This window comes from Anser anser (genome assembly GCF_964211835.1).
Source record: "Anser anser genome assembly, chromosome: 20".
Classification (NCBI taxonomy): Eukaryota; Metazoa; Chordata; class Aves; order Anseriformes; family Anatidae; genus Anser; species Anser anser.
The window spans coordinates 8318353-8338792 of record NC_139741.1 but is presented as its reverse complement, the minus strand read 5'-3'; the positions used below and the strand labels follow the sequence as shown (position 1 = coordinate 8338792).

Sequence of the window (20440 nt, the reverse complement as noted above, 5' to 3'; positions counted from 1 at the left end):
CTTATATATGTTTTTTTTGTATAAATAAGTTCATTGTTTCTCTGTATTGCCTTTAAAAATGTTGTAAGGCTATAGTTAATACTTATTAGTGTTATTTTTCTTAGTATTGAAGAGAGGCTGGTTACACAGAAATTCTACCATCATTTTTGGAGTGTTTGATTTAAGTTGTGGTCATTCATCTCTTTTTAAGTTAGTGGATGAGTATGAGTTGTTTCCATAATAGAAATATCACAGAAAAGGTCTCTGAATTTTCTCCCAAGTGTCAGTTTTTTGGGGCAGAGGATGCCTTCCCTGTTGTCTTTCCTGTTCTGCATGTCACCGTGCACTTTAAATAGCATTCAGTAAAGCAGGTTGTGGTAGCAAATCTCTCCAGGTTTATCCACCATCCTTAAGGTGGCTATTAAGTTGGCTTTTGTTTCTCTTTAGATGTAGGCCAGTTCCTGTCGAATATGAGAAGGATTCTGCAATCACTTTTATCCCAATATAGTGGCAAAACAATAGTAGAAAAAATCAGTAACTCTGTCTTTGCAATGGCAACTCGTCAGCTGGTAAGTGAACACTGGCATTTTGTACTATACCCAGGTTGCATGGCTATGGCTACGTGTGTTTTAACAAGAACTGTGTTTTCCCCTAGGTCATCTTCTTGTTGGATTTTTGCACTTTAGACATTCCATATTGTACTCTGCTACAGGGATTCAGCACTCTGGTAGAACCACTGAAAAACCTTTGTAGTGAGCCTCATAAGGTAACTAAAGATATAGGCAGACAGTTCTGAATTCTGTATTTCATGCTCTGGTTGTTCTTTGTGAGCATGTACTCCCTCCAAATTTTATTAATGCTTTTGAGTATTTTGCTTGACTGGAACTCTGGTCAATTCTTCTGGGCATTCTAAAAGTGATTTTTAATGCTTATTAAATAATATGTGTGCATAAATGCTATTTAATTGTACCATGAAATTTTGCAGTGCATTGCAAAACACAATAAAGCACTAGTAAGTACAATGAAACAAAAGGAAAATTGCAAGAAGGGCATACGAAACTCAGATAATTCTATTACTGAGCATTTTGAAAGGAGCTGCAAAGCTTTTACAAGTAATGGGATGTGCAGTGAAATATTGAGTAAAGAACTGGAAATATATCTCTTTGGATATGGAAGTTGAGCAAAGTGACCAGAAGATGCAACTGGAATGAGAATAGAAGGTGGATAGGAGGAGGAGGAGGAAGTCTGAGAATGAGAGAGGAAGATAAATTAAAAATAGCATATGCTTAGCATTTTAGCTTCATTGCTTGTAGTGATGCTAATAGAGTTTGTATGTCTGTAGTGTAGATGTTAAAATCGGCGTTAGTCATCCAGACGCTTTTGTTGTCATTGGAGACTTACAGGAACTTCTGGGGTGAGACTGTCTCCTCCCCTGGTAGACTAGATGAATCTTGCATTAGAAGTGCTTCTCTACCCTGATTATCAGAGATGTTGTTGTGACTGATCTAGGTGTAAATCAGTGCTGTATGTACATCAGGCAGCTTAAATGTATAGACACAAAAATCTAGTGTGATGTTTGTTTGTTTATTTGTTTTTTGTTTTTAATGCTTTACATTTGTATCGCAAGAGTGTATTTTCATTATACAGATGGAAATGGAAAGCTGGCAGCAAGAACAGCCCGTAGTATTGCGAACATGGACAATGGAATCTCCTCATAACTATGAAAATAATTGCCATGAGGTCTCAGTCTTCCTATGTCATGGGGCAACTTACTTTGAGGTGGAATTTGATGAAAAATGTGAAACTGAAAGGAGGTAACTTGATCTTGTGCTCTGTTAGATATCAATATCTATTTGCAGGATTCCAGTATCTATGTGTGCAGAGGGGCAAGTCACGTTCCACTGTGCAAGGAATACTTCTTTCACCCCAAGTGTGCCCTCTCAGTTTCTTCATTGTCCTGCTTACCATACAAGACGTTATTTTGAATGACTTAGTCTTGTGCTGAAAGGCATCTCTCCTGGCAAATGTGTAGGCATGCTGTTTGTATGAATTTTGCTTCCTTTGATCTGTTTTGCAATGTTGCAGTGACTACTCCAATTTATGAAATTTCTCATTGTGGTATTTATTTTGCCTTCTTTAGACAAAACTCTTTTTTTGTTTGCTTGTTTTGTCTTTTATGTTTGTTTGTTTTGTTTGTTTCTTTCATAACATAGTAGGTTACTGTTTCCTTAAGGCATATGACAAATGTTAAAATTAGTACCCGCTACCAGTTCTGAAGGATTGGGAAAGTTCTACAGGAAAGCAAGTCTGTGTTTGCCAGGACTATTGCACTGAGGCATGAAATAAATTCCTTAGCAATGTAGTTGTAGTTCTGAGAGATGTGGTGGGATACTTGGACTCTGAGATGCAGCACTTGTGAAAATGCAGAAGGAAATATTTTCCCCCAGAATTTAAGAAGTAAATTTGGAAGTAATGAAATGCAATTTTCACAGGTATGATTACCTGGAGTTTACTGATGCCAGGGGTGCAAAAACTCGTTACGATACAAAGGTTGGCACTGAGAAGTGGCCTAAGGTGAGCACCTTTAAAATTCTGAACCCAATGACATATCTAATCTTTGGAAATTCTTACGATTCTTGTGGAAAACCTATTGTTTAAAAATACATCTGCTTTCCTGCATGTGTGTGCTTAGTCTCCCTCCAAGATGGGGGCAGGAGGTGGGGAAGAAATTCTGCAATGGTGCAAATAAAAGGAGCAAATGAGTAAAGAATCCCTTTCTATTCCTGTTCTAGAAGGAGCAATCAGTCAAAATTAAAAGTAATAATCACGCTTAACTGTTTACATGGGCAAAATTTATTCTTTGATACTCTGCCCTCACAATTTTTAACATCATGAGATGAGCTAAATGCTTTCCATGGCTACTCCCTTTCTTTGACAACACCTACTGCTTCTGTATTGTTTTATGGGTCCAGCTTCAAAAGCTCAATTGACTATAAAATTTTCTATTGATTAGAAATATTACTGGCTTATTGCTAGGGGTTTCTCATTTGCATGGTGGGGAAATCAGATCCGTTATGGAGAAAAGATAATATTGAAAAACCACGTTTGCTGAAGGGAATTCATTACCCTGAAACGTCTTCCTGTCATGTACATTTGGCAAAATGACTGTTTTGTTGCTCTGTAGAAAGTGACCTTTAAGGCTGGCCCACGGCTGCAGTTTCTCTTTCACTCTGACAGCAGTAATAATGAGTGGGGCTACAAGTTTTCCGTCACTGCTTATGGCCTACCAGATGTTGCCGTTTCTTGGGGCTTGGATTTACAGCTTCTTGTATCCCGGTTGATGGGGCGCTTGGCTTCCCGAAGCATGGCACTGAAATCTCTACGAGGTGAGTGCACTTCATAGCTCCAGAAGTTGTGGTGTCATATAAGGATGAGGTACCTTGTGTTTTGAATCCCATGAAAGGATGAAGTTCCTTTTTATTTATCTCTTGACTGACGATGCAAGACTGCTTAACGAAGTCTGGTAGTTGGGCTAAACCTGGTTTTGTGGTCTCTGATTGCTGTTCTGCTGAACTACTGAGAATGTCGCAGGGTTCACTGTGATCTTTCTAATGTTCAGAAGCCAATATTAGGAAGAGACAGACGCCTGGAAGTCATCGTATTAAGCTGCATTATATTTATAAATTAATATCAGGGTTCATCCAATCTCCTGTTCTTTTTTTCTTTTAAAATTGTTCCCTAGTGCTGTGATTCACCCCTTAGTGGTGGAGTTAATATGGAGCCAGAAAGCTGAAAAAAATACAGAGCAGAGAACAGAAATTTCAGTGATTTAAAATACTTCATGCGAGCATTTGGTATTGATTTAAATTTGAATTCACAAGTAAACTTTGGCTAACTCCAAAAGTTGAGCACACTTAAGATTTGGGCAAGCGAAGATAACAAGATGTGAGATGGGTGTTGTAAGAAAAAATAGATGTAGTTTATTGTTTAATTTCAAAACCAGAACACTTCTAGCTAGCTTCCTAAATCTGAATTCATTCACTACTTTGCAGCAGTTAAAGAGTCAGAGTTCTTGCTTCAATCAACTGGTCAGGACTTATCTTGGAAAATCAGTCATGTACTGTTCTTTCCTGTGAATTTAGGGAACTAATTGAACTGCTCTTATCATGGAATATTTTACTCCTTTGTTGATATGAATGTACTTACACCTAGCAAATTATTGTGTGTATTTAGTAGGAGAAGAATAAAAACATCTGGTTTCTGTACCACATTAGAGAAATTGAAGTTAGAAAATGTTGTTCAATTACTTGTTCAGTTTGTTTGCTTTATTTTTTCCACACTGGATGTTCAACATATTATTTCATTAGTCTGTAAAGATGAATGAAAATATTCAGTAACTGAAGTGTCCGTTCTGAATTTCTTGCAGAACTAGGTAGTGAAGCAGATTTGCCTCCTTTGAAAGTAACATCAGTTCTTAACTCTCCTTTGTGGAAACCTGTCTTCAGGCATCAGATGTGTCCTGAGGCTATCCCAGGATCCAGTCAAACCAGTAGACTGCACCAAAATAAAAAAGAGGTACTTTGGTCATTGCTTTTATTTCATTGGCTTGAAATCTCTGTGTGTGACATGTTTTCATTCAGCCTTAATTAGCTGATGCATCATTAAGTGTATGCTGTTGTGCTACAGTTGTTACCATTTGCACTGGATAAATATCAAGGAGGAGGGAAACTGTTGTTCTGTGCTGTTTTATTAGTTTCCACTTAAACTGCTGTAGATTTACTGCAAGTTGACCTAATTGTAGAAACAAGATGCAGCAATTTTTCAGACAATATTAAAGTAAATGTGTTCTAACATTCTTTCCAGGCTAGGAACTCTCACCAAGATGACTGCCGTAACTTTCTTATCGACTTTGCAAAATCAGATCCTGCCCAGGATTTCAGTGGGCAAAAATCTGAACTTTTCAAAGGACTTATACAGGCATGTAAAAAACAGACCCCAAAGACAGATATAGTTGCTGGTTCTACTGTTGATCAAGCTGTGAACTCAACGTTTGCTGCTTTGGTGTATCTCACTCCAGATTTATATGAGAAGCTTCAAAAATATGGTAACTCTAACATTAGACTATCTTAATAATGAAGACTTAAAGTTTGTAAGAGGCTGTCTTATAGTTCAGTTTATAAACTTTGAAAAAACAGTTTAGCGTGGCGACTTTTAAAAAGATGTTTTGTCCTGTACAAAGAAGTCATCATTTAGGCAGACTAGGTAAGCCTTATCTTTAGAGTGTTTGTTTTATTAATATATGCTTTTATCTTCAGAGCTCTGTCCAAATATTAATAACCATCATAAACTACTAAGTCTTATTATAAAAGTGAGCCAAAGTGGGTAGTGATTTCCCCTGTGGTTTTAATTCAGAGGGATGTAGTTCCCAGTGATTAGCAGTTCTTACGTAATTTTCTAGTCTCGTAGTGTCTTTTCTAAAAAGCCAGCATCAATTTGTACAGGTTTTTAAACTTTGGGGCTTGAGGAGGTGTGAATTATCTCCCAATATGTTTGGCATCCTCAAAAGTTTTTTTGGTTGCTTGGTTGTTTTTTGTTTTTTTTTATAAAAGAAAATGATTTGCTTTTAACTTGTATAATGTCCTTTGTTATTACAATTTGTATATTTTTAGTAGGTAGAGTAAACAACTGAGTAGTTTACATCATATTTTCATTAAGCTTATTGATATGTTTGAAATATTGGATAATAAGGTGTTACTTGGTTTTGAAGGGTTTTATTTTAGGAGAAGCTAATCACCTTCAGTTTCTGTCACAATCTTGAAGTTAAACATCTTTTTGAGCTTTAAAGTTACGGGTAAAAATGATTGACATAGACTGACTTGATGACTAAAGTGGTTATTGCCTTTAGTCATTTTTGTCTATGTCTGACAGTTGATATTTTCTGAGTAAGATTGAACACTGGTAACTCAGTAATATATCAAGGAGTGGGTAAGATATCTTTCCTACTATTATGTTAGTAGGTTCATCTGTCTTAGTCTGGCTGGGGCAGATTAATTTCAGGACCATGTTGACCTGTGCAATGTTAAGTATGTACAGTTGATACTGTAAAGAAGGGGGGGGGAGGAGGGGGAAGAAAAGAGGCAACATTTGAGTAATTGGAGGGGGAAGACCCTGAACAGGAACATCTTTTTCCACATAGTCATTGTCAGGCCACTTTTGATGGGAACTGTTTTGTCATGTATTTAATTTTTGTAAATCGATTTTGAAGGTCTATTCTAGAAACAGCATAAAACAAAAGGGAAAAAAGATAACTAAATATATCTGTATAGCTTTAAATTAATACGGAGCAGTTCTGAATGTTCTGATATCAGTTTGCATTAGTAACGTTTGCATGTATAGGGAGAAGTTTTTATTTTCCATGACTGCAGGCATCAATTTTGGAGGAGATGAGAGAGATTCATAATTTAACTTTGCAAATAGCTCTGTAGTGGTGCAGTTAATGTATTCAAGGCTCAGGAAAGTTGGCAGTTTTTATTCCCTGTTTTTCTTACAGGCATAATTCCAAGTATTGACTAAGAGACAAAGGCTCTAGCATAATTTTTTAGTTAAGTAGTCAAATTGTGTAAAAATGGAGCTGTAAATAAACAGGACTCTTCTTTCTCTCGTTTCCAGTCAACAGTGGAGGCAAGGTGCCTTTGAGCGATGAGTTTGCACAAGTATATTCCCTGGCTGATTCAATTAGAATATGGATGGTAAGATCGCTCAGGAGGCTATCTGTTGATGTCGTTTACCTTAATATATTACAATGCACTGTTAAGGAGTCGTGTGGAGCCATGTTTTCCATCAGTGATTCTAGGTCAAATATTTTCACTTAGGAAAAACATATATTCACTTCTAAACTTTGAACTAAACATTTAAATGCGTTCTTACACTCCCCTCCTTTCCTTGGCCCCAGATGTTTGATCATGAGTATTTAGGACTGAATTGGGCTCAAAATCAGTTATATCTGTGTTATTTTTCAGCGGGAATGTGTGTTGTTGATTAGGAATATTCTTGCATAGCAGTTGAGAGCTCTTCTGAGGTATAGCTTAGAGATCTGTCTTAAACATCATTCTCTTGGTTCTGCAGCACTAACAGGAAAGGGAATAATTGCTTCTTTGACAAGCAAGTAACTGGCTGTAGTTCAGGATATGTTCTTTGCACATAATTTTCCTTTAAAACATAAGGCTTATGTCAAGAGCTGGTGTCACCAGCTCACAACCTGGTGAGAGGTGTCTGCATCACCACCTGCAGCTGCAGAGAGCCAAACTTCACTTAAAATTCAGAAGTCTGCAGGAGATTCTAAATGTTAACAACGTTGTGGCCTTTGAGATCAGCTAATTCAGTCTATGGCCCACTTTTCTGCTGCTCTTGCAAACCCATCAGCCATAAGCTGGCCGATTTAACTGTTCGAGTCACTTGTGACCTCTTCCTTGCTCTTTCTTGCCTGCAAGAATTCCCTGCAGCATGAATATGGGCTGGTGATACGATGAGTGGAGATGCACGTTAAGATGAGTAATAGCACCGTACCGTTACAGGTGATGCTTGCAGTCCATTTACATAGTGGGTGAGGCTCCAGTGACAATGACATCTGAAAGTACTCTGTAGTTAGATGACATGATGCCTTTGGAGAATCTTATCTCATCACTAGTACATTTTTTCCTGAGCGGTAGGGGTAGTGGGGAAGCCTTTTTCTTACAGGGCAGAGGGTAAACATCCAGGCACATGACAGGGAACGCTCACAGGCAACAAATTGAGTTAAAAAAAAAAAAGAGTTAAATTCCTTTATTGCAATGCAATCTTCTTACTGTCTTGCTGTATAGATATATATATTTTAACTATTTTAACGTCCTGTCTACAGTTGGAAATGAAACAGAAATCCCTGATGGGTAGGGGAAATGATACTGAGGAGAAGCAGAACACAGAAGCAAGTGAGGTGAACCCAGAGACTCTTGGTAAGTGGTGCTTTTCCAAATGTATAAGCATTCCATATGGTTTAGTAGAGCATTACCTTGTAAACCTCAGTCACTATTTTTCCTGTGAAAGGTGAGTTAGTGACATGGGTTACTTCATAATTCCTTAAGAGAGAAACTAGTGTACTTTATATGAACTATCTGAGATTGTGTTTTGCTGTTCTTTGCAGAGAATAGTATGTGAGAAAATTCTGCAGGGTGTGCCCCATCACTTGGGTCGCCTAGTTCTGAACTTATATTCATCTATTTTTGTAGATACTCATTGCCACAAATAATTGCTGTTAGAGTAGCAGCTGATTGTTATTAGAATAAAATGTGTTCACATTGACTAGTGTATGCTTTGTGTGGTTCGATGTAATTATTCAAGGCATTTGGAATCTAGAATTACGTATCTGATAGCATCATGATCAATATAATAAAAAAACCAGTATTTTCAGTCTCTCTTGGCTCAGAAGGAACAAGATAAACTGCTTTCTTCCTAAGCAAAAGATAGCAAGTTCGGTGTTCTGCTGTCATGAGTTTAACTCTTTTAATTTTTATCCTGCAGCAAAACTTTGTATGCAGAAGAGCCTTTTGTTACTGAATTTTTTGCCTGTGAGAGCAAAGACAAAAAGTTCTTCAGACAGTTCGGAAGGCCAAGATATTGATAATATCCAACAGCATGTCAGTGATAAATGCCAAAGAATAGGTTCTGTTGTGGAAACAGACTTCCAGGCAGCACCCTCATTGTCTTCCAGTAGAATAACTCATCCTGTTTCAGAGAGGGGGCAAACAACACAATCCGATACAAAGACTAAACAAGTTCCAGACCCTCTCCAAACAGAAGAAGCATCTGCATTTCATAGCAAGCCTGCTGAAAATGCAGCTTCACAGCAAGAAGATGTATCATCACCTCCTTCCACTCCTACACGAAAATCTCAGTTCAGCCGTGGAAGACTAAGGCTGCTGTCTTTTAGATCAATGGAAGAGCCAAGAGCAGTGCCTACAGTGAAGGAGAAATATCCCATATTGAAAAACATATTAGACTTTATTAAGGATCAATCACTTTCCCATGAAAGGTAAGCAAATTGAAAATGTTGTCAATTATAAGATGCTGGAACTTGTCTTCAGACCTTTTCGGATAGAATAAAACATGACATCAAAAAACAGTTTGTACTTAAGCAGTTTTATGTTTCAAACCTCTGTTGTTTCCATCCATGTAGAGTCTTGTAGAGCATATTATTTCCTTTGGTTCCTTTCTATCACGTAGATCTTCAGAATGCTAAAAACAATATGTGGTTGTTTCTTGACTTCCTTCCTGAAATCTGTTTTCAGTGGCATTTTGCTTCCTATCTACAAACAGGGAAGACATGGTATATCAGTTCTAGAAATCATTGATAACAAATTCTAGGCTAATTGCACCTTTCATTAAATTACCTGGTATTCTGAGAATGTAAATGGAAAACGAAACCTCCAGTGTCTATTACAGTCTCTAAAACTTAGACTGGTGCAGGAGATGCTGGATTCTATTTGAAGCTTTCTCGTTCATTCCAACAGTTGTTAAAGTGAATGCTTTTGTAATAAATCACTGCTGTAATATAAGGTTGCTGAAATACAATTGAAAATGTAGACACTAATCTCTTGAATTGTGATTTTTTTGGTGGATTACTTTAAGCAAGGTATTTTGAAGTCCTCATTGTTTGTTTGTTTTGGTTTTGCTCATAGTGTTTTAAAGGTTCTTGCTTTGAGAAAATCCCAAGGGCAGAGTATCATGGAAGTGCTCAAGACAGTCCGCCAGTGCCTAGACTCACTTGGGCAGCCACACTGTTTTCATCCACCCTGTGTACTTTTTCTCTTAGAACTTCTAGCCTGTCAGAAAGATTTTACAAAGTAAGTAATTATTAGAAAATAATTTGTCTAATACAATTTATTTGAGCCCTTGTTCTCCCAGTCATAAAAGCTGAAAACAGTAAAATGTTGTTGCTTATTATTCATATGGATAATTCAAATATGACATGAAGATTAGCTTTTAGGCTACTGTGCTTATCTTGCGTGCTTAATTAAAAAATTAATTATTATTTTCAAGTGGGACTCAGTTGGACCTATTCATGCCGTTAGGTATCATGCAGTTGAATCACAGCGTGGATGCCTACATACATACACCTTCCAACCTGCAAGCTCAGAAAGATTGTAGGGTCTGGTTATTGCTTTAGTGTAAATTCTTGTCTATTTCTTGGTTGGTGTCTTTCTCATCCAGTAAAGCTGGAGTAATCTAACCCATTTTACTGGCTCCTAGTACAGGATTCTTTTACTTTCCTTTGAAAGTGACAGACTACATTTTAAACAAAGTTAACATCCTTACCACTTGCAGCAAGTGATGAAAATATTGCCCACTGGTAAAAGTTGCGCAAAGCATTTTATATATGATGTGACAGTGAATTTTAGACTACTAAACTGACTCTTTAATTTCTAGCTACTTTGGAAACTTGGAAGGCTGTGGTGCTGAGCTACACAAAGAGATTCGAGAGTCCTACTATCAGCTTGTTTTGTTCCTGGTAAACTCTGTGAAGGGATTTAGTACCATTAATGACAGGTATAAGCACATTGATAACCTAAGTAATGTGAGATTTTTTTTCTCTTTTCTTCCTCACCCCTTCCCTTCTCATTTGTTATTGTTTAATGTTCAATGAAGTTTGATTATACTTTGCATTACCTACACAACTAAATAAGGAATCTTGATCTTGTGGCCCAGAATGCTAAATTACGTTTTTATTAAAACTATGCATGAAAGAGCAATACGTTTATCAGTGTTAAAACTTCAACTTAGTATGGCATTTTGTAGATACGATACTGCCATATGTTTCTGAAGCTTAGTAATGACATACTAGAAATAGCAAATTTATTGCAAAATACTTTGGCAAGAGTACTGCAATGAGAAACAGTTCTGCAGACATGCTCTAACTTTAAAGCTTATGTTTTGGTAATATTCTGATCAGAATTGTTGGGATTTATAGCTAGGTGTCCTAGAGGAATGAGGGTTTTATGAATATTATGCCAATTTCTCTACTCATAACTTCCAAACCCTTTGTCCAGTTTCAAATGGAAATGGCAAACATTTTCGAAGAGAACAAGTCCCTACGGGTATTGAGGAAATGTACTGCAGAGAAGAGACAGATCCTCTTGCTAATGCTCAGGCTACAGCATAATTTCAACTCTGTCCATAGGAGTTTATTCAATCTTTATTTCAAAATGTCTTGGCTGTGCTTCTTGTTAAATTGTGTAAGTTTGTGCATTAGTAAACCTGAGGTTCTGCCACATAGTTATTTTAATGTGTAGTAAACCTTGGAACTCAGTGTATAGTAATTGTACCCCTTTAATCCCCATAATATGCTATTTTTTTTGTTTTGGTTTTGGTTTTTAGATCATTACTTCCTGCCTTGTCATGTGTGCAGACAACTCTCCTTCATCTTTTGGATATGAGCTGGGAACCGAGTGATCTTTCCTTCTTTGTTGAGATTCAGTTACCCCAGCTTCTGATGACAACATCACAAGAAAACATAAGTATTCATGATAGTGTGATTTGGTGAGTCAGGAACAATGCAACCTTCACATGGTACTAACTGTTGATGCCATTTTTACCAAGAAAGAGAGTCCTGAACTGTGTTGGAGCAAGAAGTAAAAGGTTTAACTATTAATAAATATGGCAAAACTTGGCCAGTATTCAAGTGCTTAATACTGCAAAAAATTCAAATACTTACTAGTGCTAAAAACATTAAAAACTTATCTTTTATGTGATTACTGCTGGAACGCTTCACTTGTTTAGCTGTGTACAAGGACATATATAATGCTATTTCTCTTCCTGATAAATATAAAATGTTTTTAGCAGCTGCATGTTATATTTTTATAATGCTTGTGTATCTTACATCTGAGCAAATGTAAAGGCCAAGAAGCTTTTAAAACTTCTCACCTGCTCTGCCAGCATTACCAAAAGCAGTTTTGTAAATGTGGATTTTTCTGGTTTTGGCATTATGCTCTGCATATGTATGTAAGAACTTGTCACAGAGGCAAGAAGGTGGTGTCTATGTGGTCAGTTATTAACCAAGTGAACAAGTTCTTACAGTTTTGTTTTTATTAGTATATTATAGCACTCTTTTTTTAAAGGTATCCCTAGTTATATCTAGTTATCTTAGAAAGGAGCCTAATTGCATTCAAACTTAATTTTGAGCTTGCTTTTCTTTTAGTCAGTGGAGTGAAGAAGATGAAATTGCAGACTACAAGCAAAACTGTGAGTGGATGGATGAATGTCAGGATGTAATGTTTGAGACCTGGTATGAAAAGATAGCTCAAGCTGACCCAGAGAAGCAGAGAAAGGTGACCTCATGATTTGCTTATTTATCTGCAGAAGGGGTAAATAGGAGACTTTTAAAAGCATAAAGGAGAGAAAGGCATCTGGCTTAAACTGATTTTTCATGAGTTGGATCCCTGGCTCCCTGTAGGCCTTCAAAAGTCTAAAATCATTAAAAGATCCCCATCCTTTTTCAGCAGGGGGAGCGTTCTGCTTTCTGTCTAGAAAGCGTTCTCTCAGAAAATAATGCTCAAGTAAATTATGTCCATTTATTCCTCTAGATGCATATGTTTGTCGCCCGTTACTGTGACCTGTTAAATGTGGACATATCCTGTGACGGCTGTGATGAAATCGCACCATGGCATCGCTACCGCTGTCTGCAATGCAATGACATGGATTTATGCAAAACTTGTTTTCTCGGTAAGAATCTTTTAAAAGACCCTCAATACCGTATAGTTGAAGGCAAAATAGTCTCTTTTAAATTACGTATAAAGTCAAAGATTTTTCTGCTGGATATTTTAGAAATGTTAGGCTTTTCTTTTCCTAATCTCAATATAAAGTTGAAATTAAGAAAGATCCTTTATCAACAAAGGTTTTCAGAGGAATTGTAAAATCTTTCTTTACAGGTGGAGTTAAACCTGAAGGACATGAGGATGACCATGAAATGGTTAACATGGAGTATGCCTGTGATCACTGCCAGGGGGTCATCATAGGTCGGCGAATGAACTGCAATGTGTGTGATGACTTTGACCTTTGCTATGGATGTTACTCTGCAAAGAAATACTCTGACAGGTATTAAATGTGACATTTTTTTCCCTTACACTTTACTTGCCAGAAAAGTGATAATTAGCAACTAAATACAGTCAGTCATTCTCATATCACATCCTACAAGGTTGTGTCTGACATCAGAACATCTAATAGCTGTCCTTAGGGGAAACTTAGGAAACGTAGGACCAGTTCAGCAAAAAATTCTGTAGTTTGCAAATGTGCCCCAAGTTCTGAAGTAACTTATTTCTGCCTGTTGTCTAGCCATGGCTGTGTAAGGTGCAGAGGGAGGATTGTACACCCTGAATGGTGTAGGATGGAAGGAGTGCATACAGTGCTGTGGTTAGACAACATAGATTTCAATGTTTGACCAAAGATGTTCACAAATTTTGTTTCTAGAGCAGGACCGCGCAGCACAGTACAAGTTCTGTTAAATGAGCACTACTAGCGTCAGTGAGGGGCTGACAGTGTACAGCTCTTGAAGGTCTACAGTTTGAAACTGTGGAATGAGTTGGGTTTTTCATAGTTTCCTGTAAAGGAATCTTATGTTTCTAACTACACTGGTTGTCAGGAATGCGGCTGCATTTCAAAATTATATACCTTCTTCTTACCTTCTTTCAGTCACTTGCCCACTCACAGCATCACAGTGTATCCAATGGTGACTATTCGAATCAGTGATCGACAGAGGCTCATCCAACCGTATGTCCACAACTATTCCTGGCTGTTGTTTGCAGCTTTGACTCTCTACAGTGCAGATCTGGCAAATGGGGAGGAAGTAGAAGGAGAGAAACTAGATTCACAGGTCCTCAGTCATGCCAGAGTTCTCCAACATCAGTGCATACAGCTCATTGGAGATTGTTTGATGAAAGCACAGCACGGAAAAGGTGAGTCAGCTCCTCCTTCAGTGAAACAATGGCTTCTAGCAAGTGTCAGAAAAGTCTGTGATTACTCACTTTGAAGTTTCCAAAGGAAAGGGGAAGCTACTGTGTACTTCACTGAAAATAATTGTTTATGTAGAACGAGTGTCATTCAGGGTCATTGGAGACATGGAAAATAGGGTGCTTGAGAAAATTAATGTGCTGCTTACATAAATGCTGAAGACAACTTGGCAACCCTTTGGTAATTTTTCTTTTTTTTTTCTTCCTTCCCATCATGAATGTTGTAAATGGATCAGTAGAGCTTCATGTTCTGTTACTAATGTGTTACTGACAATTGAAGGACTCAAAGGAAAGCGAATAGCTTGGTGCAAAATGGTTCTTGTTCCTTATCTACTGGCAAGATTTTTTTAACTTTATTTGTGATAAGTCACTGGGGATGATGTCCCTTTGCCTGGAAATGAGGATTTCTGTGAACTGAGACCTACTTACAGAAAATAGGGTGATAAAATAGAGGCCTATGTTGAATTTATCAAAATCTGATACTCAAATTTATTGGCATTTTTTGAGCAGCACTAGTATTGCTGAAATATAACCACCACCAAACACTTATGCATACTCATTATTTCATCTGTTTTTAATATGCGGTTTAGTTTTATTGTATAAATATTTAAGTGGTCAGAAGATTAAAAAGAAGACAAATCTACCCTCATAATTCACACTGCTGGGAGGTATCCCTGATACTTTTTAAAATTAATTAGGACTTCTGCCCTGATGGCATCTCTGTGAGGCAAAAAATGTCTCTACCTGCTCATCACAGAAGCACTTAATGGAACTACACAATTAAGTGAACATGATGGGGAACATCTTTCTGATAGAGTTGTACTCAACAGTATTAAAAAAATAAAAAAAGTGTGAGGGGAAGTTTGAAGTTCTCTTTCAATATGTTTCAGTTCTGCTTTTTGGCTATCTTGCCACTCAAAAGCTAAACAGCTTTTGTAACTTTTTTGCTTTCAGGTCTGAAAAATTTAGCTCTCCTCTGCATGTTACCAGAAGGTGAATCCTTCTCGGAGAATGACACTCTTTCAGTCAGTCCTCCCACAGATGGTGCTCCAAAAAGCTGTGTTGGTGATAAAGAAGTGAAGGCAAAAGATGAGAAACCAAGTGTAGGCTCTTTTATGCACTGCAATGTAAGTGCCCATTATACACAGACCCCTGATACCAATTAGCTGTGTCATCTTCAGAAGCTTAAACGTCCTATTGCGGAAATGTAGCCAAAATGATGGATAGTAATGATTTCATTTGTAGGTAAAAGTTGGGAGGCAAGGGGAGGGTGATTGGTTGGTTTGTTTTTAATTAAATCCAACTGGTCAAAGACTAAGGCATCACTTTATGTTCTCATAGGCAACTTTGATTCTCAAAAATTTTGGAGGAAAGGAGCAAAGGACATAATTTCTGAAAGGGTAGTGGTTCCCCTAGTTGTTAGCACTGCTTAGGTGTGAAAAAAGATTTTCTACGGTTTTTACGGTGTGTAAAGCTATGACAGTATAACTTTATGCATAGATACAAGCAAAATAGAAAAATATATATTCACTGTATGGGAGCTTGAGACATGTATATGTCAAGAAATTGCTAACCAATGAAAGGTTTTGGTATTCTAGGAAAGATGTTTGTCAAGAGCAGATTTCTTGTTTTCTCTTTTCATGGCTGTTTCTGCAAGTATTAAATTTTGTTTTAATCTTTCGGTATCTTCGTTTTATTTTAGGGGAAAGCAGACACTCGCAATGAAATCCAGTCTCCTGCAGAAGATAAAGTACAAAAACAAGGAAGTGAAAGCAATCATAGTGCTGTCTTAGCAAAGAAAGCTGTTCTGAGACAAGAATCAGACTTGTCTGTGGATGATAATATTTCTCCAACAGGTAAGAGGTTATTTCTCATTTTCCCTATCACAGGAATATCTGTGCGTATACAAAGAAAACAGCTGTATTTCTTTATTCCTAACCCATTTTTGTGTATTTGCAAACGTCTTTAATGCAAGTGAGCTGTTTGCTTTGTAAAAACCTGCCAAGCATAACTCTTTGAACAACTGCTACCTTGCAGTCTGTTTAAAGGATTCTAGAAATCAGAGTAGAATTCCAGCAATGTATATTCATGCTGGGAGATGATACTTCCTGCTGATCTAACACAATACTTGTGTGGTCTTACATACTCAAAACCAGAAGATAGGTGCCTTATTCTATTAAAGACTAGTATTATTAGAATTAGGATAAGAAAACAGATCTGTACATAGTACAGTCCTGTATACACTTTTAAATAAATGGTGTAGATAAATATCTTTACCTGATATGTTATTTACTTTTTATAAAGATTTATCAATTTTTTTAATAAAAAAATTGGAAAAAAATCATCCTTGCATTTTTGTAACCATAAAAAAAATAACTATCACTTTCTTCTTTTATTTTTAATGTCATTTTATGGGATTTTCTTCTTTTGCTTTAATTTAAAAAGCAGATGACTGCATTTCAGAGGATTCAGCCCAGAAGCAAGCAGAGAAGGTTTTAATACCTAGCCAGGAACAAGTTTTTGCTGAATGCTCTCAGAAGAGGATTTTAGGATTGCTGGCTGCTATGTTACCACCTTTCAAATCAGTTAGTTCTTTTTACTTTCTATCTGTGTAGTTTGCTAGGTGTTACAAATAACATGAATAAAATTCATAGCAAATAAATTGTGGGAAATGGGCTTTATTTGCTTACGTGTAGCAAAATGCAAATGTCAGAATCAGAATGTCTTAAACCATTCCACGTTACTAAGGAACGTAGGGCCTTGTTCCTGGGTGGGGGGAGAGGGAAGGGAATTAGAATTTAGAAGCTTACCTTAAGTGTTCAACATCTGCAAGCTTTAAAACATCACCTTAAATTTACATGTCAGGTGTTACTACTGAATACAGTTTATACTGTGCCTTCATTCAGTTTGACAGAACATTTCTCATACGGAAAATCCTGATGTAACAAATCTGTGTAAAGATGTTTGATTTGCAGTTTTATGCCAATGTAACACAAGTGTATCAGAACCTAGTTTCTCATGTCCTTTTGTCCCATTGGAAGGAGCATTAGAACAGAAGGTTTTGTTCATGCTGTGATTTTGACTAAAAATCTTGTTTTCTTTCCCTGCCTTACTGAGGTGTTTTTTTGTTTTTTTTTTTCTGTAGGGCTCTACAATGTCTCTGATTAACCTGGAACAGATACTTCCACTGATGTTTCAGGTTGTCATCTCAAATGCTGGCCACCTAAATGAAACTTACCATTTAACACTGGGACTTCTGGGCCAGTTAATCCTGAGACTTATGCCTGCAGAAGTGGATGCTGCAGTGGCTAAAGTCCTTTCAGCCAAACATAATTTGTTTGCTGCGGGAGATGGGTCTACAGTGCCAGAAGGCTGGAAGACAACTCATCTTCTATTCAGTCTGGGAGCTGTGTGTTTAGACAGGTGCTTTTTATTTAAACCTATTAGTTGCTCTCTGATGACTAGCATTAATTTTCTTTCATGCTTGCCTCATGCATACAGTTGTTGTTGGTTTTTTTTAACAGAAAGTCAGTTAAACCTACATCTTGATCATGGGAAGGGCATAGCATCTGCAGCCCCTGTTGCAGTCAGATTATTTTAATTTCCTTCCAAAAGAAGGCTGTCTGTTGAAGAATGGCTTAACTTGCTGTGCTTATGTAGATAGCATGTTATGGTGAAAGCAAGGTTTTGGAATTTCTAGGGGAAACAAGATAGTCCTCCTTTTTTATTATTTTTTATTTTTATGATGTTAATTCTCTCATTTTAAATTAGATACTCCTTCTGTGACTTGGGAAAGAGGAGTGTCATGTGGTAGCTGTCACAGGTGCTGAGTTCTGGATCTGCCCTTTTTATGTAAGAGTATTAGAGACAGAGATTTTGTATACTAAAATTGCACTGGAAACAGGAGGGGCAGGGAATAGGTTCCATTTTGAAGATCTTGAGAAAGCTCCTAAGCATTCTAAGATTAACGTTCTGCTTGTTAAATACGACAGTATTCATTTTCGTTATAGCTATGTTTTATAGGGAAGGTTTATAAATTAATATAAAAGCATGTAAAAGGCAAAATATCCAAAGGATCATCTGAGAGAAGGGAGTTTCTCAAAGACTCACTTTAGAGCAAGGAGGCTAATCTCTCTAGAGATAGTAGTCCACAGAGAGCAGGTAGTCATATATGTGGGAAATAGACCACTTGCTGTTGTGCAAAGTCTCGAGCTCTAAACTAAAATTAGGATTTCAAGGTGACGACATTTATTCAAACTTTGACTTGGGACTGTAAACCTTTTAACAAAAATAGAATAGTATTTATGCTCTAATGATGAAAAACAAAAGAAAATGTGTCAGCTGACATGAAAGCTTCAAATATTTGGATAAGCACGCTGGTATTAATGATACGAAAGCTACAGCTCTGACAGATCGACAGTGGTGTGGTGTTTTGAGGAAAAATAGTTTCAGGTGTGTAGTCAGCCCTCCTAATACAGACTGCTCTTGCTTTCCAGTCGTGTAGGTCTGGACTGGGCAAGCTCCATGGCAGATATTCTCCGATCTTTGAACTCTTCTGCGCAGTGGCATAATGTGATCGCTGCTTTCACTGACCATTGCATTAAGCAACTGCCCTTCCAACTAAAGCACACCAATATCTTCACTTTATTGGTGCTGGTTGGGTTTCCTGAGGTAAGTGGCCTATCGATAGTAAAGGAAACAAAATTGGTTAGAGTTTTTAGGTTTGTTTCTAATACTACAGATCTTATCAATTGGAGACATCCATTATAAACCATTAAAACACGGTGCATGTCAGAGCTCACATCTTTCCACTTGCGCACAATTAGTGTTTGTCTAATGAAGAATAACGTAGCTGGTTTTGCTTCGTGTTTCCTTGAGTTCTGCTTTAAACTACATTGAGAAAACCAGCTTAGTACATTTGAGTATCAAAAAGGGCTTTTTGCAAAAGCGAAATGAATAATCTCATTCTTGATAGTTGTAACTCTGATATATTGCCTGTGGAGGATTAAGTTATTTGTTGTAGCCATTTCTTTGTAGAAATTAACTGCTGTTTTCTAAAGATCAGCAAATATCTAGCAGCAAGCAGATTGTTCAGCTAAAAAATACAACACCAAGTATACACCAATGTAACCAACATAAAAGTTGGCAGTATATTTTTAAATAAGTATTCCAAATCATAACTGAATCTTTTGTTGCAATTTCAGGTGCTGTGCATGGGGACTCGTTCTGTGTACATGGATAATGCTAACGAGCCTCATAACGTGATCATCCTGAAACATTTCACTGAGAAAAACAGGGCAGTTGTTGTAGACATCAAAACCCGAAAGAGGAAAACAGGTTCTGTGACATTCTTATCTTATTAAAGGATTACAGAGTATTTCCTTGCACTTTCTTGAATACCCAAAAGTATGTTTGAAATAGAACGCTTTATGCAGGTCTGCAAAGTTTGACTTCTTTTATTGAGTCACCTGATTTTCTGCTCATAGTTTAAGCCAAATTGTGACACTTCTGCAGTAAAGATTATGGAAATCTCTCTTCTTTTTAAAACTCTGATATTAGTTTTTATTCAGGAGAGAGGATTTAGGAAACTGTCAACCATTTTATTAACTGAGTAATCTCAGAAATAGGCCTTTTTTTAAGCAACTATTTTTGTTTTGAAGTTTGCTTGTTACTTTTATCTTATCACTTGTAAACATGTGCTTAATGTTTTAAAACAATGGCAAATCTTAAAAATGCACATGCTCCCTTTGTGTAGTTAAGTGCTGCTATATGAAGGCAAGCTACTCAGAACCTGAATGTGTATGGGATAGTCCATTTTGTTGCTCCCAAAATACTCTGAGTTTTTATGAAGTGCCTGTTTCCACTGTCAGCAAGGTGTGCTACCTACTAGCAAATGAAGACTAAAAGCAAACAAAAGCATGCTCATTATTTATCATTTCCATGTGAAGCAAAGCCATCTTGGCTGTTCTTTTCTGGTGCTGTAAGAAAGCATGCCATGAAGATAGGCCCAACTTACTTAATCACGTCTTCTATAAAGTGTCAGGAGCCTGGTTTTGCTCTGCTTTCTTCCAGTCTGGAAGAACTTTTCAAAACAGTTTGATAACCCTAAAATTTGAGACAAAAAAGTCAAGAGTTAGACGATATGAAATACTGTGTACTCCTGGGAAAGTGTCTGGGTGTTCTAGTATAGACTGTTCTAGGACACATCGATGGGCCCTTTTTGCTATTATGGTGTCTAGAGGCTATTTTAAAATAAAAGAACAACAACAAACAAACAAACCCTAGATGCTGCTTCCTGGGTCGTTGTACCAGAGAGAATTTTCTTTCTGTGTTTCACCTTGTTAAATGGTTCTGTCGAGCTAAATACTTAATACACAACAAATCAGTTGGATTCATAGGATCAAGGGTTTTCAACTTTGGCATTC

At 37.1% G+C, this 20440-nt stretch overlaps 1 protein-coding gene across 3 annotated transcripts in view; it reads left to right on the top strand.

Moving 5' to 3' along the window:
• Positions 1 to 20440, top strand: part of ZZEF1 (zinc finger ZZ-type and EF-hand domain containing 1) — a 59486-nt gene that overhangs the window by 22525 nt on the left and 16521 nt on the right. For 2 of the 3 annotated variants that reach the window (XM_083806240.1, XM_083806242.1), the window contains exons 20-42: positions 427 to 548; positions 635 to 745; positions 1627 to 1793; positions 2472 to 2553; positions 3164 to 3365; positions 4406 to 4554; positions 4843 to 5083; positions 6649 to 6728; positions 7877 to 7970; positions 8536 to 9046; positions 9693 to 9857; positions 10441 to 10560; positions 11389 to 11550; positions 12209 to 12338; positions 12594 to 12732; positions 12939 to 13104; positions 13699 to 13961; positions 14970 to 15142; positions 15718 to 15871; positions 16461 to 16600; positions 17161 to 17438; positions 18512 to 18686; positions 19220 to 19352. In XM_083806240.1, coding sequence (XP_083662366.1) covers positions 427 to 548; positions 635 to 745; positions 1627 to 1793; positions 2472 to 2553; positions 3164 to 3365; positions 4406 to 4554; positions 4843 to 5083; positions 6649 to 6728; positions 7877 to 7970; positions 8536 to 9046; positions 9693 to 9857; positions 10441 to 10560; positions 11389 to 11550; positions 12209 to 12338; positions 12594 to 12732; positions 12939 to 13104; positions 13699 to 13961; positions 14970 to 15142; positions 15718 to 15871; positions 16461 to 16600; positions 17161 to 17438; positions 18512 to 18686; positions 19220 to 19352 — 3957 coding nt within the window. The remainder of the gene's footprint in view (positions 1 to 426; positions 549 to 634; positions 746 to 1626; positions 1794 to 2471; positions 2554 to 3163; positions 3366 to 4405; positions 4555 to 4842; positions 5084 to 6648; positions 6729 to 7876; positions 7971 to 8535; positions 9047 to 9692; positions 9858 to 10440; positions 10561 to 11388; positions 11551 to 12208; positions 12339 to 12593; positions 12733 to 12938; positions 13105 to 13698; positions 13962 to 14969; positions 15143 to 15717; positions 15872 to 16460; positions 16601 to 17160; positions 17439 to 18511; positions 18687 to 19219; positions 19353 to 20440) is intronic. The other variant, XM_083806241.1, reaches the window with a different exon arrangement.